This window comes from Micromys minutus, assembly GCF_963924665.1.
Source record: "Micromys minutus genome assembly, chromosome: 17".
In the NCBI taxonomy this organism is placed as follows: domain Eukaryota; kingdom Metazoa; phylum Chordata; class Mammalia; order Rodentia; family Muridae; genus Micromys; species Micromys minutus.
The window spans coordinates 36,839,960-36,861,627 of NC_137952.1; the positions used below are offsets into that span (position 1 = coordinate 36,839,960).

The window sequence follows — 21,668 nt, forward strand, 5'->3', positions numbered from 1 at the left end:
AGGTCAGTTGGTATCCACCTCAGCCAGCTGTCATCATGAACAACATGGCCCATCACTGTAGACTTTTCAGAGTCTCATAAAAATCTGATCATTTATTTGAAACCATATGCTGCTTTCAATTAAAAATTCGTTCAAACTTTTAAAACATCATGCCAAAGAACATGTCTGTGGACAAGGACTACATCTTGGCCAGTCTTTGATGTGCTTCCTTCAAAGCAGCTTATTGGTATTTGGTGTACATATATCTAGGCATGTGAATCAGGGACACAGTTAGGAATGTTTGACTATGGGCATGGGCTTTTCCTGTTGCCAGTGAACCAAGATTTTGGCCATCTGCAGCAAATTTAGATCAATGTACAATACTCTGGATTCTGAGGCATGCTGCTCACTTTTATCTCAACAACGACATGACACATTCATGTCTGTTTCAATTTCTTCACTTAATTTTTTTGAGAGGAGAGAAAAGGTGACCCTACAGCACATGGAATTGGAGGAAGGGCTGCAGTGTTGGTCATGGAAGAGAAGCACTGCCCATGGATCCCCAACTCCTTTGTGTTTGCAGCTCAAGTCTTGTTTTCTTTTAATGGCTCTGATTTACTCTCCCTTCTCTCTCTCTGGATTTGTTGAAACTGCACCAGCATTCTTTGCAGTTGACCAGGAGGAAGACACCAAGGAAGAAAGGTACCACATGCTTGCCAGGGAAGACAGAGGTAGTGATGTGGAGGTAGCTGAGGTATTCTGAAGGTTTGTGACAGACACTAATGAGGGATCATCAGCTTGTGACAGTCACTGATGGCACATATAGCACCACCATCCTGTGGGAGGCACTAAGTAAGCATCAGCTAACTTTGTAAGGAGCCTGAGAGTGTATGTTTTACACTTTGAAAGTTACTGGGGCTTGAGGGTGACTCACTGCCTCTGAAGCTAACGTTGAAATCCAGCTGCCATTATGTCAATTGGAGGAAAGCCTGAACTTTAGAAGGTAATGAAGAAATTAAATGACAGTAGGGTCATCCTCTCATGACACTGGTCTAGCAACCATGGTTGTGAGCAAGTTCTCACTCATGGTGTTGTGTAATATTTAATCCCAATCTGGGGTTTCTACCCCACCTTTAACCATCTAGTTCCTGGGTAAAAAACACACATAACCTTTATATTTACAAAAACCCTTAGTCAGTACAAGAGCTTGGCAGATATCTACCCTCTATGCCGTTATGTCTATTTCCCAGACAATAATTCTATTCTGTAATTTGCCATGTTTCTTCTGGGCTGCTCTTAACTCCAATTAGCCAGCCCACATGACCTTTATTTCATGACTCACCTAACCCATGGTGGCTTCTCCTCTTTTTTTTCTTCTCCCACTCATGGTTCTCCTCTGACCCCAAGCCTGGGAACCCTACCCCTTGCCTATGTCTCTTCTGCCCAGTTATTGGCTGTTCGCATCTTTATTCACCAATCAGAAATAACTTGGAGGCAAGGTCACATAGCATTGCTTGGGTCTCTCTCTTATCTCTGGAGCAACCAGGTCTTGGGGGTCTCCACTTAGCACTACAATACATAGCAACAGAACAAACCTCAATACCATGGGACTGGATTAATAAATGTAAGAGTAAGTTGTTATAAAGAAAGTCTGTCCCTGTGTTTGCCTCCTCTTAATGTATCTGCTCCTGCCTTAATTCTACCATGAATGGCAGCAGCCTACCATAGTTAGCTCCCTCCACAAGAGGGAGACTCCATCAGATAAAAGCAGAAGACAGGGTGACTGTAAAAGCAGAGAAAGGTTTGACAATCCCTGGCTTTATAGATAAAAGAAGGAGACACCGGAATGCAACTTTTGTGGTCTCCCTCAGGGGACTGTGGCCCTGCCAACACCTTAGATTAACTCAGTGAAACCATTTCAGACTTCTGGCAGTAAGACAGCTCATGTATATTGTGTTAATTCACCGGTGCTAATTGTCATGGCAGTCACCACACGAACACTTAAAAGACAAAATACCATCAGCCTGACTTTAAAATGTAACATTTGAAGTTCTCTTTTTTATTATTTCTATATGATATATACTAACAATGAAAAATAAATAGAATAAATGTCATGACATGGTAGTATACATGACTAAATTATTGCAAATTGGTGTTTAAGGTGATAGAATATATTTGCCTACACACACAAGGTGTACATGATCCTCCTGCGTCAGATTCCCAGATGCTGGGATTACTGGCATGAAACATAGTAAGTAGTGCCAGCAATGAAACAGCTATACATGGTCTCTAATTCAACTGCTCAGCTCTGCCACTATAGGAGGGCGCACACACACACACACACACACACACACACACACACACACACACATACACACACACACACACACACACATATACACACACACACACACCATTGTATATACATTACACACACACACACACACACACACACACACACACACACATATATATATATGATATGTCACTATAGCTCAGCCATATACACTGCACCAATGAAGGAGTATGACTGTCTTCCAGCAAAAAATTTATAGAGTGAAATGTAAAAAAAAAAAAAAATCATACTTCACTTTTTATATGTCACAGGTATTTTTCTCTAACTACTTTAAAAATGTAATAAGAAAAATTATTTTAGCTTACAGGTGACATGCAGGTTTGTCCCTGAGGCATTATATGTCAATCTGATCTTTGCACGACGGAAGCTAAGTCTGCTGACTACAGGACCACATGGCACAGCTTAGCAGTGCTGCCCCTCAGTACCAGCTGACTCCAGCTGCTCCCCTCTAGCTGTGTCAGCATTGTGCCTTATTACCTATAGAGATATGTGGGGATTACAGAAAAGAAAACTTTAGTAGCTTCTCCAGAGGTCTAAGCACAGCACATGCAGTAGAAAGTGTGCGGTGATGAGGGCAACCCCTTATCCACTCTTCTAATGCCGTCTTCCTAATGCAGGACTGTGGATGAACACTTAAAATAGTAGTCTCAAAAACAAATAATTTTTATATTATTTTAATAGTCACATTTCATAGTACAACCTTAGGAGAAAGAAGCGGGATATAAATGTACTCATAAAGAGAGTGGGGAGATACCTTGGCCTTTAAAATGCTTGCTGCACAAGCCAGGTCCCCAGAACCATAAGAGCCTCACAGGCACGTCTTCCCCTGGAATCCCAGCCTCTGAGAAGGCCTCAGAGAAAGCTGGCTAAATATACTAGCCATATTGGTAGCTCTGTCTTGAATAAGTGAAAGAACAGACGTCAGTCTCAGACTTCCATATGCACAGGCACACACATGCCCATGCTACATGCATGCAGGAAAAAAAAGATAAACGGATAATAGAGAGAAGGATAGATGTTGATAGATAGAAGATAGATGATAGATTGATAGATCGGTAGATAAATGAATATATAAATGAATGATGGATGGATAGACAGACAGGCAGGCAGATCATAGTGACCTATAGGAAAAAGAATTTGAACCAGAATCTTCAATCTCCTAATTCTACTTCATAAGCATCAACATTAATTACCATTCAATAGCCACCAGTATCTAGGTGTCACTACAGAGCATTTTGGGAGTCACCCTTCACAGTAATTCTTAACAATTAGAAGAAAAATGAATCTACTATTAATAGTGCAGAAACTCATCTCGGGACGACCCAGATTCCTGGCTAGAAGATTCACTGTAAGTGTGTTTTAGAGTTACTGTGACCCTTCCACCACATTAACTCTAAGAGAACTGCTTCCAGGTCAGTGAGCCCAGAAGACTCAGTGCTTGTCTTATAACCAAATCATAGACAATTTTCTCCTGGTAGAATGCATGCAAAGGCCTGGCGTGGAGACCTGCGCCTATGATGTCAGTCACTCGGAGGCTGAAGTGGAAGCATCACTTACGCCCAGGAGATCAGGAATAGACCAAGCAACATAGCAAGAGCCTGTCCCTAAAGAAAAGGAGAGCGCATGAGGAAACCCACTAGTTTCTTGCCGAAGAAAGGTGTCAAACGGAAGAGCAGTGTAGTTTGAGAGTTTGTGAGACTCTGAGGGCAGGAAGCTAGTGAGTACAGTGCAGCCAGCCCCAGATGCTTGTTCTAACTGGAGTGGCAGCTCCTCCTGGGCTCTTCTTTCTTAGTAGTTTTGGAGCAGAGCTCTGGCTCTGCTGGGAAAGCAGTGGTGAGCGGGTGGGTGGCAGCTTTGGAGCCATGAATTGTGTGCCACGGAAGCTTTGTAAATACTGTAACCATCTTTTCCTCTCTCTAGTGGGAAAAACAGAATGTATGATGTCCTCCATGAAACCATCGAAAATGATTTCCCTAAGTTCCTGGGCAAGATCTTTGCGTTCCTTGCCAATCCAGGCCTGATCATTCCAGCCATCCTACTGATGTTGTAAGTTACCCAGAACCCTGGCTCTGCCTGGTGGGAACTTCTCCTGAGAGCTGAGGCTTTCTGGACCGGAGTCTCCATCTCCCTTTCTTAGTCAGGATTTCCCAGAAGCAGACCCTGAGACAGAGTCAAATAAAAGTAGTTTATCAGAGAGTAGGGAGGGCGAGGGATATGGCTACCTCTGTCATGGATGAGTCTCTTGTAAATCTTTCTGGAAAACCCAAAGAAACAGCGTCTCAGAGTTACTTGTCTAGGAGTAAGGAATCTTGGGCTTTTTCAACCAACCAGGTTGATTGGAAATACCAAAGAGCTGCAGAATCTGATCTTCTCAGAACACTAAGAGTGTGGGTGTGTTTGTTATGCCTGGATATGTGGGATCTCCTAAGGACCATTGCTGAAGTGTTGGTCCCCAGCTGTTGGCACTATGTTTGAGAAGACCTAGAAACTTTAGTTGGGGCTAGCTGGAAGAAGTAGTTCATTAGATATATTATTACCTGGTCACCGCAATACCAAATGTCGCATGACACTATTTCTGAGGAACCGTGAACAAACATCTTACCAGCATCAAAGTCCAACTCTGCGAACCAGTGCGTTGATTAGGATTACCTACGGGAGTCAGGGTGCTGGACTACTTACAGAGCAGCAGTGACTCAGAGACATCTGCATCATCAAAACACACCCCAGCATGGATGACAGTTCACAAAGGCTACAAAGCTGGAGCTCTCCGCACAGCCTGCAGGCAGCTCAACAGATTGAAGAGTCTCTCTAAGGCAACGCTGCTAGTCTCTGCCTCTTTTTAGCAGCTTGCTTATCTGAGTATCTCTCAGCAGTTGTTATTGCTCAGAAGCTTGGGGAGGCAGGCCTAGTTCATCTGGTCCACTCAGCGACTCCCTAGCATATTTGTTTATTTAACAACAACAATAGTATATGCCTATGTAGCACTGACCAGCCTGGAGATTTCTGGGTAGACCAGATGGTCTTGAACTCATACAGATCTACCTGCCTCTGGCTCCTGAGTGCTGGGTCACCCTAAAGCTTTTTTGAGTTGTTTATTTCCTGTGTTCTAACAGTTTGCCAGCAGGACTGTTTCACCTCTGTAGATACCCTCAGTCTTCAGTCACTCCCCTGTCGGATAGGCTGTCCTGTCTCAGAGGAAATTTGCTACCCAAATGCTCAGCAGAAGCAACCTGAGGGAGAGAAGGTTCACTTTGCTCCTGTTTTAGAGACATAGCAGAACGGTTCCTGTCATAGCCAGCCAGGAAGTGGGGAGAGGGGGACCCAGTGCTGTGCTTTCTCCATTTTCTCCCTTCTTCAGCCCATTCACCCCAGCTCACCAGATGGCGCTGCCTACATCACCCTCAGTCACACCAGAGGTGCTCTGTACCATCTCCTAGGTGATTCTATACCAGGTCAGGCTGACACTGGGGCACGTGTCCTTGGAGTTTGTACGTTGTCTGAGCCCCGGCTGTCTTTTTCTTTGCTTCGCACCCACCATTATGAAGCTGTTTTACACCTTCTTTGTCAAGATAGGCTGATGTTTTTGAAATCATGAATCCTTCCTCCTTTAAAATCATTTCTCTCAGGCACTTCATATGAGAAACAATGAAGTAATAACAGAGAGGGCAGTTCAGCCTGACCTTTCTGCATAAAAAATAATAAAATTTTCCTCCTGGCCACTTAATTCCCAGAATAAGGACTCTGAGACTAATTATTTATTAATAAATGCTTAGGCCATGAGTTTTGGCTTGTTCTCTGATTCGCTCTCAGTTTTTTATCCCTTTATTCTAACCTGGGTTCAGCTATGTGACTGGTTTCCTCTCCTTGTCTTCTTATTTCTATCTCCTCAGAGTTCCTGAAGTAAATTTCTCCTTTATTCTATCCTGAGTTCAGTTACCTGCTGGCTTATGTTCATCTAAGTGGTTCCTGGACAAATCTCCCCAGTCTTGACCATTTCCCAGAATTCTCTCTCTTGCTGACAGATATCAAACCTCCTATTTTCTGCCTCAACTCATTGGCCATAAACCTTTTCATTGACAGGTTATGCTTATAAAAGGTTCTCTCTACATGTCCGGGTTGTATTAGTTTGCTTTTTGTTGCTATGACAAACACTATAACCAAAGGCACCTTTAAGGGGGGGGGGGTGTTTGTTTGGCTTACATGACTCCATGTCCATCACTGAAGGGAGTCAGGGCAGGATCTCAAGCAGGATCATTCACTAGAGCCACAGAGGAATTCTGACTGGCTTGTTCCCCATGGTTTTCTCGTTTTTTCACAATTTAACCAGCACCATTTGCTGTCTTCTTTCCTGTGTGTTTCTGTCTATTTCCCTGATTTGTTTTTGTGTGTGTTTGTTTTTGTGCCAATACCATGTTGGTTTTTTATTGTTTCTGTAGCATAGTTTAAGATGGGGGTGGTGGTACCTCCAGTACTTTTACGACTCAGGATCATTTTAGCTACCCTATAACATTTCTTATGTTTCCATATGAAGTTGAAAAATGTCCTTTCAAGTTCTGTGAAGAGTTTCATTGAGGTTTTGGTGGAAATCGCATTGAGTTTGTAGACTGCCTTTGGTAGGATGGCCATTTTCACTATATTCATCCTACCAATCCCTGACCATAGGAGACCTTTCCATCTTCTGATATTCTCTTCAATTTCTTTCTTCAGTGTCTTAAAGTTCTTATCATCAAGTGTTTCACTTCCTTTGTTAGAGTTACCCTAGGATATGTGATATTATTTGAGGACATTGTGAAAGGTGCTATTTCCCTGATTTTTTCTCAGCCCATTTGTCATTTGTACATAGGAAGGCTACCTTTTTATGTTAATTTTGTATACTGCTATTTTGCTGAGAGTGTTTATCGGCTGTAGGAATTGCCCAGTAGAATTTTTAGGGCCACTCACATATACTAAATTATGTAGTCTGCAAATAAAGGTACTTTGACTTTTCCCCTTTTAATTTGTATTCCCTTGATTTCTCCTTCCGCTGTCTTATTGCTCAGCTAAGACTAAGTATGAAAAGTGTGGACAACCTCATCTTGTTCTTTAATTTAGTGGGAATTATTTGAGTTTCTCTCCATTTGAGTTGATGAATTTTCAACTATTACCTTGTTGAAAATTTATTTTATTTGTTGAAGTGTGTCCCTGAAATCCCTAATCTCTCCTGGACTTTATCAAGAGTGGGTGTTAGATTTTCTCAAAGGCCTTTTCTGCATCTAATGAGGTGACTAAGTGGCTTTTCTCTTGCCATCTATTTATATAGTGGATTACATTTCCTGACTTACATTTGTTGAATCATTCCTGCACCTTGGAACAAGCCTACTTACTTGATCATGGATGCTGATCTTTTTGATATGTTCTTTGATTTGATTTGCAAGTATTTTATTGAGAATTTTTACATCTAAGTTCATATGAGAAAGTGGTCAGTATTTTTCTTTGTTGGGCCTTTATGTGTGGTGGATATCAGGATAACTGTGGTTATAAAAAGAATTTGACTATATTCCTTCTGTTTCTATTTTGTGGAATAATTTCAGGAGTATTGTATTTAACTCTTCTTTGATAGTCTAACAAAATTCTATGCTAAAACCATCTTGCCTTGTGCTTTTGGGGGGGGCTGGGAGAATTTTATTTACTACTTCTATATCATTAGGGATTACAGCTCTGTTTAAATTGCTTAGCTGGTCTTGATTTAACTTTGGTAGATGGTATGTTATGCCCAAACTCAATAAAATGGAGAGGGTGTCCAGAACCGGCTCTACCCTGCTAAAGACAAAGCATTGGTACTTCAGGGATCCTAGGGAAAACACCCAGCTCCTGTCATTTTCTAATATCCCAGGATGATAGGAGATATGCTTTTTCTCTTTTAGTCTGGCCATCTACTACCTGAACTCAGTTTCAAAAAGTCTTTCCAGAGCTAATGCCCAGCTTCGAAAGAAAATCCAAGCGGTGAGTGTCTTGAGAGCTGCATCCCTACCTGTGTTCTTGTTTCTTGATGACTTGCTCTGTGATGTCAGTTATGTTTGTTTCATGCTCTTCTCATAAGCAGAATCCCAGAATCCTGCACTATAGGAAGCATCCTGTAGGGTTAAACAGCACATACCGTATGAAAATATGAGAGGTTGATGGTACAGCTTAGTGGTAGAGAGAGTGCTTAATATCCACAAGGCTTCACTAGCACTCATGCATTTGGGCACAAGCACGTGTACACACACACACACACACACACACACACACACACACACACACACACATACACACATCCCTTTATAATACAGATAATAAAAGAAATGACCAAACAACATATTGCTGATCCTTAGCCTAAGAGGTCTCCTCAGTCTCGTTGATAAACAAGCACACACTCACACATACACAAGCATACTCACATACACACATATATATACCACATACTCACACACACATACACATACTTCCACACAAGCACACACACACACATACTCACATACATGCACATACTTATACATACACTCACACACATGCACACACTCACATACACAAACACACATAAACATATACATATAGCACATTCACACACATATATACAGAGACACATTCACACACTCATACACAGAGAGATACACATATACACACACTCTAAAGGACAAACTAATAATAATCTCTGAGTTACACACACACACTCTCTCTCTCTCACACACACACACATACACACACACTCTAAAGGACAAACTCTAACAATCTCTGAGTCCTGTCACCCTCATTCCCTGTCACGCTTCTCAACTAACTTTATGTATCTTGTTGCCAGTTCCCCACCCACACCTCCTTCTGCCCAGATTCAGAAGAACACTGAAGGATAGACATTCCTTCAAGTGCCGTGTGAACCCGAGCCACACACTACACTCTCCAATTAGTTGTAGAACCAATAGCAGGCAGTTGAAGGTCGTCAGCAAGAACTGTAAATATGGGCTGGAGAGATGGTTCAGTGGTTAGAGCACTGACTGCTCTTCCAGAGGTCCTGGGTTCAATTCTCGGCAACCACATGGTGGCTCACAGCCATCTGTGATGAGATCTGGTGCCCTCTTCTGGCCTGCAGGCACACATGCAGAACACTGTATATGTAGTAAGTTAATTAAATTTATAAAAAATAAAAAAAGAACTGAAGCCCGCTCCTACCTCACTCCTCACGATCCAAGGCTCTAAGCTTTGGATCTAAGATCAGAGACATCCATACCCTTTGCTGGCATAAATGATTCCTTTTTTTCTTTTCAGCTCCGTGAAGTTGAGAAGAACCATAAATCCATCAAGGGAAAAGCCACAGTCACATATTCAGAGGGCACAACTAAGAACAGCTTCAAAAATGCCACCCAGCTACATCTTCCTAAAGAAGGTATTTTGCCAGGATAAAGACTTTTTCTGAGTCTGCATGGAAGTTGTAAAGAACACCCAATGTGAACGTGGGCTGACCTGGGTTTGAGACAAGGACACTGAAAACTACTTAGCAATATGAAGCACCTACCTCCTGGGGTGGTGGTGATGAAAGCTGACCATGTAAAGTGCTCAATGGAACCCTGGTGCACAGAACACACTAACAAATACTACCTCTGGTAGCAGTTTGTAGTTTCTAAAAAGAGACATGCTGGAGCTGGAGAGGTAGCTCAGAGCTCAAGAGTACTGGCTGCTCCCAAAGGATCAGGTTCTATACCCAGCACCCAAATGGTGGCTCACAGTCCAACGCCATCTTCTGGCATCTGCGGGCACTACACACACAGCCCATAAACATACATGCAGGAAAAATGGTCATATACATAAATAATAATAAAAACTTCTGCCAGGCAGTGACAGCATATGCCTTTAATCCTAGCACCCCAGAGGCCGAGGCAGGCAGATCTGTGAGTTGGAGGCCAGCCTGGTCTACAGAACGAGTTCCGGAACAGTCAGAACTACACAGACAAACCCCGTCTTGGAAAAAAAATAAACTAATAATAATAACTTTCAAAGAGACATACCATGTGGAATAAACTGATTAGAAAGGGCAAATAGTTTCTCCCAGAAGGGTCTCGGGTCTCGAAAGAGTGATCACAGACAGACCAGGCTCTGATGTTGGATCGAGGAAATGCCAGGACTGACAGACCGTGTGTGAGGTTGTCTGAGGAGCACCTCTGTTTTACAGGGTGTCAATATGCCACAGTGTCAGCCTTGGATGAGAGCACTGTACAAGATGCACCATAGATTATCAGTCAGTAATTTAAGAGTTAGGAGTTTCCTGTGTGTTCCAGTTTATTAGCAGTTGCATTTCACATATTCTTCACCATTATTTTTAAGCATTAAGCAGAATACTGTGTGCTGTGACCAACGGGTCCAAAATATCTCATTACATCTCACTTAAAGCAAAATCCAAATGGGGTGTTTCCGCTTCGTATGCACAAGTACAGGGGATGTTGGGGTGACCAGGGGCTGAGGTTAGGTATTTTCAGGTTCTGGGGCTCTTGTCCAAAAGAACCAGAGATAAGGGCTCACACAGCGTTGCTGGGGTGAGAAGCTTTGCTGGGACTGAAGCAACAGTACCAATTAGAAAGGGACACTGCAGATAAGGATTTGCAGCAGAGGACACGTGAAGGTAATCTGAGTCTCATTGTGTGGGGAAGTAGTGGCTGGTCACCAAGAGGCATAGTTTGGTGGATTCCCTTTTTTATCCATAGATTAAGTCACATGTTCATGTTTCCGCTGTGAGCATTTGCCCTACTGTGCATGTGCTCAAAACAAGTTCAGAATGAACCAGCTCTTCCATTTATCATACCCGGACAGATCAGGAATAAACTTGAACAGAAACTGTCTAAATGTAATTGTTGTTAGGGGCCGGAGATGCATACTACTGTTCAGAGAGGGAGTTCTGAAGTTGCTAGGTGCATTGTTCATAGATGCAGTGTTAATGGTACATTCAGGTAAAGGAGCCAAGTTGCCAAATGCATTATTATAAGAGGGGGGTATGGCGGGCATTAACTCAAAACTAAATAGGACCCCAGGACACTACACTGTTCCCAATGCTTGTCTGCTTTGGAAGGAAAAGATGAATCCTTCCATCATCCCATGGTTCTGCCTGCATCAAATGTCTGAAAGAAGAAAAGCCTACAAGTCATAGTTGGCGGTGGTCATACAACTCCTCAGAGGAACACTGTCTATTTGTGTTCCATAAGAAAGAGGAACTGAGTTTAGGAAGGAGTGTGTCCCTGTCTTGGAACAAGAAGGAGGGACAAAATATGTAAGCAAACAAGCTGGAAATGAGGCTATTTTCTAGGGGATTACATACTCTCTTCCCATCTATCATCAGATTTCACCTGGCCACCACTCTGAGAGGCTGCTGTTACTATGGTCCCAATTTTAATTCTGGAAGACCTAGAATAAAACTCTACCCTTGGGGCTGAAGGGGCAGCTCGGCAGTTAAGAATGCTTGCTGTTCTTCCAGAGGCCACAAGTTTCCCCGGCACACAGACTGGGTGGCTCATAGCTCCTGTAACTCCAGCTCCAGGGGAATCTGATGACTTCAGTCCTCCAGAGACACCTGCACACACCTGACACACACATATATAAACAAGCAAACAAACAAACGTTTCCTTAAAATCTAAAAATCAAACGAAAAAGCCTCCAGCTTAAGGTCAGAGTTCAAACTGTAGTTCCCAGCCAGCAGACAAAGCTCTTTCTAGTCAAGTGCATACCAGACCCCAAGGGCGATCTGACAGCTCCAGATGGAACTAGATCTACATGTACAGCAGAGCGGCTCCAAAAAGCTCCAATTGAAGCACAGAAACAATCTTCTGCATATTTATTCTTTTATTTTTAACTCAAAGTAATTTTATTGCTTGTGTAGACAACAGCATCTATGCCACTAGAGCAGAGGCTGTAGATGACTCATATTTCCAGTTGGGTGGAAGCACCCGTTTAGTCTTATAGTAGCCAGCCAACCGGTCAATTCTGCTACCAGAATCAGGTGGAATTTAGCATCCTTATCCTTTCTGTTCCTTTCGAGGTGCTTTCGGACAGGAACTGCTTCTTAATCAAATGGTAGAGATCCTCAGGGAGATCAGGGGCAAGGCCTTTGGACTTAAGGATTCTCGAGATCTTATTTCCAGTCACAAAACGGACCTGTGCCACACCATGTGAGTCCCTCGGGATCACACCTATCTGAGAGAGTCAGGCTTTTCTTGGCCAACTTGTAAATTTGTTCCTTCATGTCGTCAGACGTCAGCTTCAGCCACGTGGGGACGCTATGGGGGTAGGGCAGTACCGATTGGGACAGGCCCTTCCCGGGAGCGTGCATGCGACCCATGATGGTGGAGATCCGGCAGCAAAGACCGAGGTAGGAAGTGGCACCGGAAGTCAAGCCACCTGCATCTTTATTCTTATCTCTCTTTTCCAGAGCCCACATCTCACTCTCCCAGTCAAATCCAGACTCTGGACAAGAAAGCGACGGGCTTCAGCTCCTCCAGAACTGAGCGTGGGGCCTCACAGTCTACCTCCTGGCGCCATGTTGGATCTCAGCCACCGAAAGTCAGACAAGATTCTGGCCAACCCCAGTCTCAGACTTACACAGGCAGGTCACCTGGAAAGAGAACGCAGAGGCCTCACAACTGATGGCTGGCATTCATGGCTGTCCCAGTCCTGGGCTTGATCCTACGGCTCTTCTGTTTTACATATCTCTTCCCTTTTCATCTCACACACGTGTATGTTTCCTTATGGTACATGTAACACAGGAAGTTTAATCCTTGCTTCCAGCCCTTTATTACTACCCAAAGGGGAGAGCAGGGGAGTGGGAGGAGCCGAAACCTTGTTTGAATTAACGGGCACTCCCAATATCTTGTTCAGGAAACCCTGGACCTCACACACTAGTGGTTTCCTTTGCATCCACACTTGGGGAGGTAAGGATGAGGTCATGACTCCGTGTGGACCTTTTCTATGGTGTGCTTGTTAGGACCCAGTTTGTACAGCCCCTCTGAACAGAACTATGGTATGGAGAAGTCTACAGATCTTACATCATGCCCATCTAAAGGAGGCTAGAGAGTTCATATGACAGGTCCACGAAAAAGCAAATAGAGGTGGAGGAGCCAGAGTCCTCCCGACAGAAAGATCTGCAACACCCAACACCCAGCCCGGGGAAGCTGGTGCCAATCAAACGCAGAGACTGCACTGGAGCCTCCTAGCAGCAAGACAGAGAAACATACACGCAACATGGTTCTTTGATCCAACTGAAGAGAACTTGAAGATTGCTCAGGGAAAGAAGGTCACTTTCATGCATCAAATTCTAAAAGTTATTATCCTGTTTCCCGTTAAGGGTTCTTAAAGATGGTAATTTTTTGCTGAATGTCGAAAAGTGAGGCACAGTGAGGGAAGCCAGACTGTTTAAAAGGCTTCGCAAGGTGGAAGTCTTAGTTCAGGGTTCTCTAGAACCCCAAGTGTAAGAAAGACAGTACTTTCCTCTGTATCCCCAGACACAGGTGAGCAGCAAAACTTCAGGACAAGGGGGCATCTCACCCCAAGTCTCTGAGTATGCTGAAGGGAACCCTTTCCTTTAGCCAGTTACATTCTTGTAGCTATTATCACCTGAGTCCTCAGGGGCCCTCAGAAGCCCCCCCTCATACACACACACACTCACATACACACACACACACACACATACTCACACACATACACACATACACATACACAGTCACACACATACTCACACACATACACACATACACATATACACTCACACACATACACACACACACACTCACACACATACACACTCACACACATACATACACACACACATACATACATACACACACACACTCACACACATACACACTCACACACATACATACACACACACATACATACATACACACACATACTCACACACATACACACTCACACACATACATACACACACACTCACACACACATACTCACACATATACACATACATACATACATACATACATACACACACACTCACACACATACTCATACACACACACATACATACACATATACACTCACACACACATACTCACACACATACATACACACACTCACACACACATACATACACATACACACTCACACATACATATACACACACTCACACACACATACTCACACACATACATACACACACTCACACACATACATACACACATACACACACATACACATACACACTCACACACACATTCACATACACATACATATACTTACACACACATACTCACACACATACACACACATACATACACACACACATACACACATACATACATACACACTCACACACATACATACACACTCACACACACATACTCACACACATACATACACATACACACATACTCACACACATACATACACACTCACACACACACACATACTCACATACACACACACACACACACACACACTGAACATCAGGCAAAGTCCTGGTTGTGAGAAGATTTCACAGCTATTCATGACTTATCCAATTACACAGTTAATTACATTGTTAATTGCACAGTTCTCAAACTGGATTTCACACATAAGCTATAATGGAGCGGAAATGAAGACATCGGAGCAGGAGAAACAGGGTAGTTACTTCACCTCAGTCCATCCTAACAAAATGAAGATCTCCATGAACCCCCAGTGAGCCTCCAGATCTGAGACTGCCTTCAAGTCACACCTTGCCATCTAGGGACAAACATGCTGTCTGTAAGCTTACCTAAGATATCAGCACAGGAACACAAGCAAGCTGAGCCACACCAGCCAGCAAAGCCCACAGCAGCTTCCATGTCGTCAGGATCATCTTGCATGCACAATGCCAACTCAGAAACAAGAACCAGTGGAGGTCCCTCTTCAGCCATCAGCCTCTTACTGTCGGGCATCTGACAGTTAACAGTACACATAAGCACCTATTACAAACCAAATACATCGCCTGTTCTGAGGAAGCACAGTTTTATGTAAAGAAATATATTTGCTGTCTATTGCTGTATACCAAATGAGCCCCTAAAGTGGGTTGGGCATGGGCTGGAGAGATGGCCCAGTGGTTAAGAGCACTGACTGCTCTTCCAGAGGTCCTGAGTTCAATCCCCAGCAACCACATGGTGGCTCACAACTATTTGTAATGGGATCTGATGCCCTCTTCTAGTGTCTGAAGACAGCTACAGTGTACTCATAAATAAAAATAAAATAAATCTTTAAAAAATGGATTGGGCATAGTGGCACATGCCTATAATTCTGGGCACTCGGGAGACAGAGATGAGGTTTCCATCAAGTTCAGTGCCATTTGTGTTTGCATAGTGAATCTCAGACCAGCCAAGGCTACATCACAAGAACCTGTCTCAAAAATCCAAAAAGAAAGTCAAGTATATTAAGTATTTGTTATATTGAATAGTGTCTTCGGGTCAAGAATTTGGAGGTGGGCTGGGGAGATAGCTTAATCAGTAAAGCACTCACAGTGAAAGTACAGGGACCTGGGTTTGAGCCCCAGAACCCATGGAAAAGTTAGAAGCAATAGCCTGCATCTATAACCCAGTGCTTCCTGGCAAGGGGACACAGAAACAGAGAGATTCTAGAGGTGTGCTGACAGGTTAGTCCAGCTCAAACAGTGAGCTCCAGGTTCCATGATTCTGTGTCAAAAACTAAAGTAGAGAGGGATAGGGGAAGGCACTGGATATGGATCTCCATATCATGTGTATACAATGGAGTGTGTACATGTATGTGCAGAGTGGAGAGGTGGGAGGGAAGAAGGGAGGGAGGGAGAGAAGGAGAGAGGAAAGGAAGGAGTAAGAAGGAAACAACTCCTAAGTTAAAATACCCAGGTTGATGTAGGAATATCTACATATATGTGCCTCTCATGTGTGCACACACATGCACATGTATGTAGATAGTACACACACACAGAGGAAAGAAGAAGAGGGAGAGGGGAGGGGGAGGGGAGGAGGGAAGGAGGAGGAGAAGGTGGTAGTTGTTGTGAATTGTCCTACAGCTGTTTGTATTTTGACGCTAATTCCACTTCCCCAAGAAGAGCTGCCTAGTCCCATACTCAGGTGACTTCATCAGAACTTTCTTCCCATTTTAATTTGTAAAATAAAGGCAAGAGCTGGTGACAGAGCTTGGGAAGGTGGAGAGAGAGGGTCTGGGGAGGAGGAAAAGGTGGAAGAAGATGGAGCTGGAACACCGTGGCCTGGAGAAACCGCAAGTTCTAAGGGCTCTCATAGCTGGGGAACAGAGTAGTGTAGTGGTAGATCTGCCTAATCTAGGCTTGCAGCTTGTATTCACATTAACTGAGTTGTGTTTCCATTGAACGGGTTTATTCAGGTTGAAGAGGTTACTACAACAGAAGAAAAACCTGTTCTGGGCATTGCAAGCAAATGAAGCCGAAAGGCACAATCCCATAATGGTTCACACACCTGGCATTGAGTGGGAGTTTCTAATCCCTCTGGAATTGATAGGCCACAGTCATTCCCCTGTGAACCGCTCCATAAAGCTGTGTCAAAGTCAACACTATGAAGGCAGATCTCCAGTAAGGGAGATTCTGTCTGTTAATAAGCAAAGGTTAGTGTTGCAATCTGGAATACAGCACACACAGGCTAGAGAGGACTGTGTTATGTGTGGAGAACAAAGGAAAGGTTGACTGTTTCTTAGATCTACACAAGAAAGTCCTGTGGCATTATGGGTATTTTCAGGAGCTGGAAGTCCACATTGGCAGTACTTAATGTATAAAGCCAATCTTGTTCTTTTTTTTAAAGCTTTATTTGTATTTTTCTCTGCATGGGTGTTTTGCTGGCATATATGTCTACATGCCTTATGCATGCCTGGTGCCCATGGAGTTCAGAGGAGTGCATCAGATATCCCAGAACTGGAGTTATAGACAGTTGTTAGCAACCTTATGGATGCTGGGATTCAAACCCCAGTCCACTGCCAGTGCTCTAACCACTGAGCAACTTCTCTACCCCTCACTGTCTTCACTGCTGCTTGAGTAAGCTAAAGAATGAGGTGGAGGAAGTACACCTGGGTGAGAGGAAAATGTTAAGGTGATGTGGGCTTACAGACGAAGGACATTGCTTATTCAAAACCAAATGAAGGTGGCTATCTGCTCTGCTTTCTTACGGGAGACTTTCCAGCATATTCCATCTTCACATTCCCTGAGGAATATGAAGTCACAGCCTGAGGAGGAGGGCTGGCAGCAGAGCTGTGTGTAGGGCATGGCCACCCAGGTGGCATTATCCACAGCACGGGGATAAATGCATCCGTCCTGCCTGTAGAGCTTTGTGGACTCAGCTCAGAAGGAACTGGACCAGTGTGCCCCACCCAGTTACTAACCTCAGATTCAGAGAGGTCCAGTGTGGTGAGCACTCCTGACACAACTGCACCACTCTCCTGGCCATCCAGCCGTCAGAGATTATCCTGTCAGGCTGCCCGGGTCTCCTCTCATCTGAGCATCTACACTTGACTTACAGTTGCAGCCTTGGTTACTGCCACTGCCGCCTTCCAGCACCAGATGTGTTTGGCCACCAGCAAGCCAAGGTGGTGTAGCAGAATAAGATTCTTCTGCTAGGGAGAGCTCTGACTCTGGCGCCTCCTGTGGTGGGATCAGGATACAACAAGTTCTAAACTTGGCAAGGGCAAGGACCACCTCCCCTTTTTCCCTTAGAATACCTGTGCCACACAGACTAGGTACTAGGATGTCACGTCATCTGGGACTGGCTTGCTGCCTCTGCTCACCCCCGAATTTCTAGCAGGTTACCTCACCTCTGGCTTATATTTATGAGTAGCCTCAGAGGTCCTATAGAGAGCAGAAGTGACAAGGCTTCTTGAACCCTGGGGCTAGCACAATGTCATTCTGTGGCATTCTCTACCCAGATTAAAAGGGTAGAAACAGACTACATCTCCCAATGGCAGGAACACTAAGAACTGGGAGCCATTGTTCATCCATCACAAATGAGTTTTGGTGGGCAGATAAAAGTATTTATCTCTTACACAAAAATATACAGACTTAAACACAGGGCCTCATCTTGCTCAGTCTTAGCCTGAGACACTGCCCAGCCCTCAGGGACTAGGGGAAGAGGTCATTGATAACGTCAGGCCCCGTTATCTCTATGGGAGAGGTCCCTCAGCAGAGGCCTCCGTTTGCACTGGTGGGTTGGGAGTGAGGAGGGCTTCTGTAAACCAAGAGATGTGGAAGGTCAAGAAGGAGTAGAATGAAGCAGGCCTTGTTCCCATCAATCTTAAGGAACCCAATCACCTAATGTTCTTGAGCTTCAGTTTCCACAGCTCAATATTGAGGACGACAGTTTTCCCACTATCGCCCTGACTTGTACACTCACTCATTGTCTTAGGGTTTTACTGCTGTGAAGAGACAACGATGACCAATGCAAGTCTTATAACGACAACATTTAATTGGGGCTGGTTCACAGGTCAGAAGTTCAGTCCATTATCAAGGCAGGAACATGGCAGCATCCAGGCAGGCATGGTGCAGGAGGAGCAGAGGGTTCCACATCTTCATCTGAAGGCTGCTAGCAGACTACTGGCTTCCAGGCCCTTAGGATGAGGGTCTTATAGACCACGCCCACAGAGACACGCCTACTCCAATGAGGCCACACCTCCTCCAACGGGGCCTAGCATATACAAACCATCATCTGGATGTAAATGGATGATGCGCTAGCCAGAAAGGGAACCTGACCAGGGCATAGCACACAGCTCTTAGCCTAGCACCCTAGAGACGAAGACAAGTGGATCTCTGGGAGTTTGAGGCCATGTGATCTGCAGAATGAGTTCCGTATCAGCCTACATAGGGACCATGTCTCAAAATAACTTTATTATTGTTATTAATAAATTTTAATTTAAATTTTTCCTTTTATAAATGAAATTATGGGGCTGACAAAATGCAGCCCAGATTAGTAGCACACATTTTTAATCCCAGCATTTGGGCGGCAGAGGTGAGCATATTTCTGGTGAGCTTAAGGCTTACATAACAAGTTCCAAGCCAGCCAGACCTACAGTAATACCCTCCCTCAAAATTGAAAGAAAGAAAAGGTGACTTAGCCAGGCAGTGGTGACACACATCCAGCACTCTGGATGACGGCCAATCTCTGAGGCCAGCCTGCTCTACAGAGTTAGTTCCAAGGCAGCCAGGGCCACACAGAGAAACCCTGTCTCAAAAAAATTAAATGGAGAAAAGAAAAAAAGAAAAGATGGCTGAATGGGTAAAGGCACTTGCTACCCATCTTGATGACTGAGTTTAATCCCCGGGACCCACATGGTTGAAGAAAAGAACCAATTCTCACAAGCTGTCCTTTGACCATACATGTACTATGGCATAATACACAAATAATAAATTTGAATGTATTTTTAGAAGAAAATAAAGGTTTGGGCATGTGATACATGCCTTTAATTCCAGCATTCTTCAGGTAGAGGCAGGCCAGTATCTAAATTCAAGATTAGCTTGGTCTACATAGTGATAGATAGATAGATAGATAGGTAGATAGATAGATAGATAGATAGATAGATAGATAGGTAGATAGACAGACAGATAGATAGATATAAATCAGATGGGAGCCATAAAAGAAGTCATCCAACATCGATTTCTGGCCTCTACATGTATGTGCATCCTTACACACATATGAAAACATATTCTGGTACATTTATACAACAGAATACTCAGCTATTAAAAACAATGACTATGAAATTTACAGGCAGATGGCTGGACCTAGAAAGGAATTATCTTAAAAATACTAACAATCAGCAAATTTACCATCTGAATCGATTTTCCAATTCCTGTCATTTAAACAATGAAAGTAAATTTCTACCTACCACTACTGAAAGTTTATTGGTATTAGAAACTGTTAAATCACAGGAAACAAAATTGTATTTAGAGACAATATGTTGTTTACACATGTAAGTGAATGACTGAAGTCATTTTAAAAAGTAAATGAGGTTGTGTAAAAATTGGTGTTAAATTTTTTTTTCCCTTTTTACATTCAAGGTTTTATTTTTATATTCAAGATTCTATTCCCCTCCTGGTTCACCCTTCTACTGTTTTATCTACCCTACCTCCACCCATCTTGATGTCTCCACCGGGCTGACAGCCTCACCACCGCCTCCACAAAGGATTCCAAAATCCCAGGGGCCTCCAGTCTCTCAGTCTCTTGAGGGTTAGGTACTTCTTCTCTGACTGAACCCAGACCTGAGAGTCCTCTCCTGTATATGTGTTGGGGGCCTCATATCAGCTGTTATATGCAAACTGGTTGGTGATCTAGTGTTTGAGAGATCTCAGGGGTGTAGGTTGAAACTGCCAGCCCTCCCCCTCAGCTTCCTCCAGCTCTTCCCTAATTCAACCACTGGGGTCAGCAGCTTCTGTTCATTGATTGGGTGAAAATATCTGCATCTGACTCTTTCAGCTGCTTGTTAGGTCTTTCAGAGGGCAGTCAGGATAGGTCCCTTTTTGTAAGCACTACACAGGAGATTCTTATATAGAATGGTATGCCATTTATTGACAAATGAACAAAAAAGTGAGCTGGAGAGACAGTGATGGAACACTTACCTAGCACCCTTGAGGCCCTGGGTTCAATCACCAAAATCACAAAAAGAGAAAGGAAAAACTATTACAAAATATTATAAAGGTCGTGCACATTTTGTTAAAGCACTCAATAATTTTAAAAAGAAGCTGGTTGGAGTGGTGTGAACCTCTAATCCCAGCATTAGGAGGAAGAGGCAATTACATTTCTGTGAGTTAAGGCCAGGGGTCTAGGTAGTGAGTTCCATTCCAGCCAGAGTACAGTAGTAAGAACTTGTCTCAAATAATAACATTACAACAATAAAAATGATCCAGAAAGCAAGATGAATGACCACTAGCATTTGAGTGCCCACCATGTCAGGGACCTATTTCATAGCTGCCCCAATACTAGATAGTCAATAAACGTTTGTAAAGGGATGAATGAGCCTTTAATCTTTGTTCTGAAGAAATAGGAGTCTCAAGGTCAGGTGATTAATTTCCAACCACACTGTAAGTCACAGAGCTTGGGCTCCCACATGGGTTTGCTTACTTTGACTCATATTTATTGGAGCTTAATAAGTCCCCCCCATAATTTAATGGTTTTGAAGCCACAGTTCTGTGAATAGACAGGGTACATACTACTCTTGTCTCATCTAGGGTCTCCTGCAGCTGCAGTCAGAGACAGCGGTAAGGACTAGAATGACTGTTTTGTCAGAGAGAGTTGGAAGGCTTGCCCTCTATCCCCATGCAGTCTCCATGGGACTCCTCAGCACAGTATCCGCACTTCTTATGAGGCAAACTCAGTCAACAAACATG

The 21,668-nt window shown here is 43.7% G+C and overlaps 1 protein-coding gene and 1 pseudogene across 2 annotated transcripts in view; one reads left to right on the forward strand and one right to left on the reverse strand.

The window, feature by feature from the left end:
• Window positions 1-12,976, forward strand: part of TMC2 (transmembrane channel like 2) — a gene marked incomplete at both ends in the record, with an annotated part of 59,161 nt that extends 46,185 nt beyond the window's left edge. The window contains 4 exons of the mRNA XM_080931687.1: window positions 4,256-4,381; window positions 8,239-8,317; window positions 9,617-9,734; window positions 12,762-12,976. Of these exons, the coding sequence (XP_080787813.1) occupies window positions 4,256-4,381; window positions 8,239-8,317; window positions 9,617-9,734; window positions 12,762-12,976 (538 nt within the window). The remainder of the gene's footprint in view (window positions 1-4,255; window positions 4,382-8,238; window positions 8,318-9,616; window positions 9,735-12,761) is intronic.
• Window positions 12,223-12,671, reverse strand: LOC308431828 (small ribosomal subunit protein uS15-like; annotated as a pseudogene). The gene has a single exon. The product of its transcript is annotated as a small ribosomal subunit protein uS15-like (transcript).
• Window positions 12,977-21,668: the final 8,692 nt, after the last annotated feature.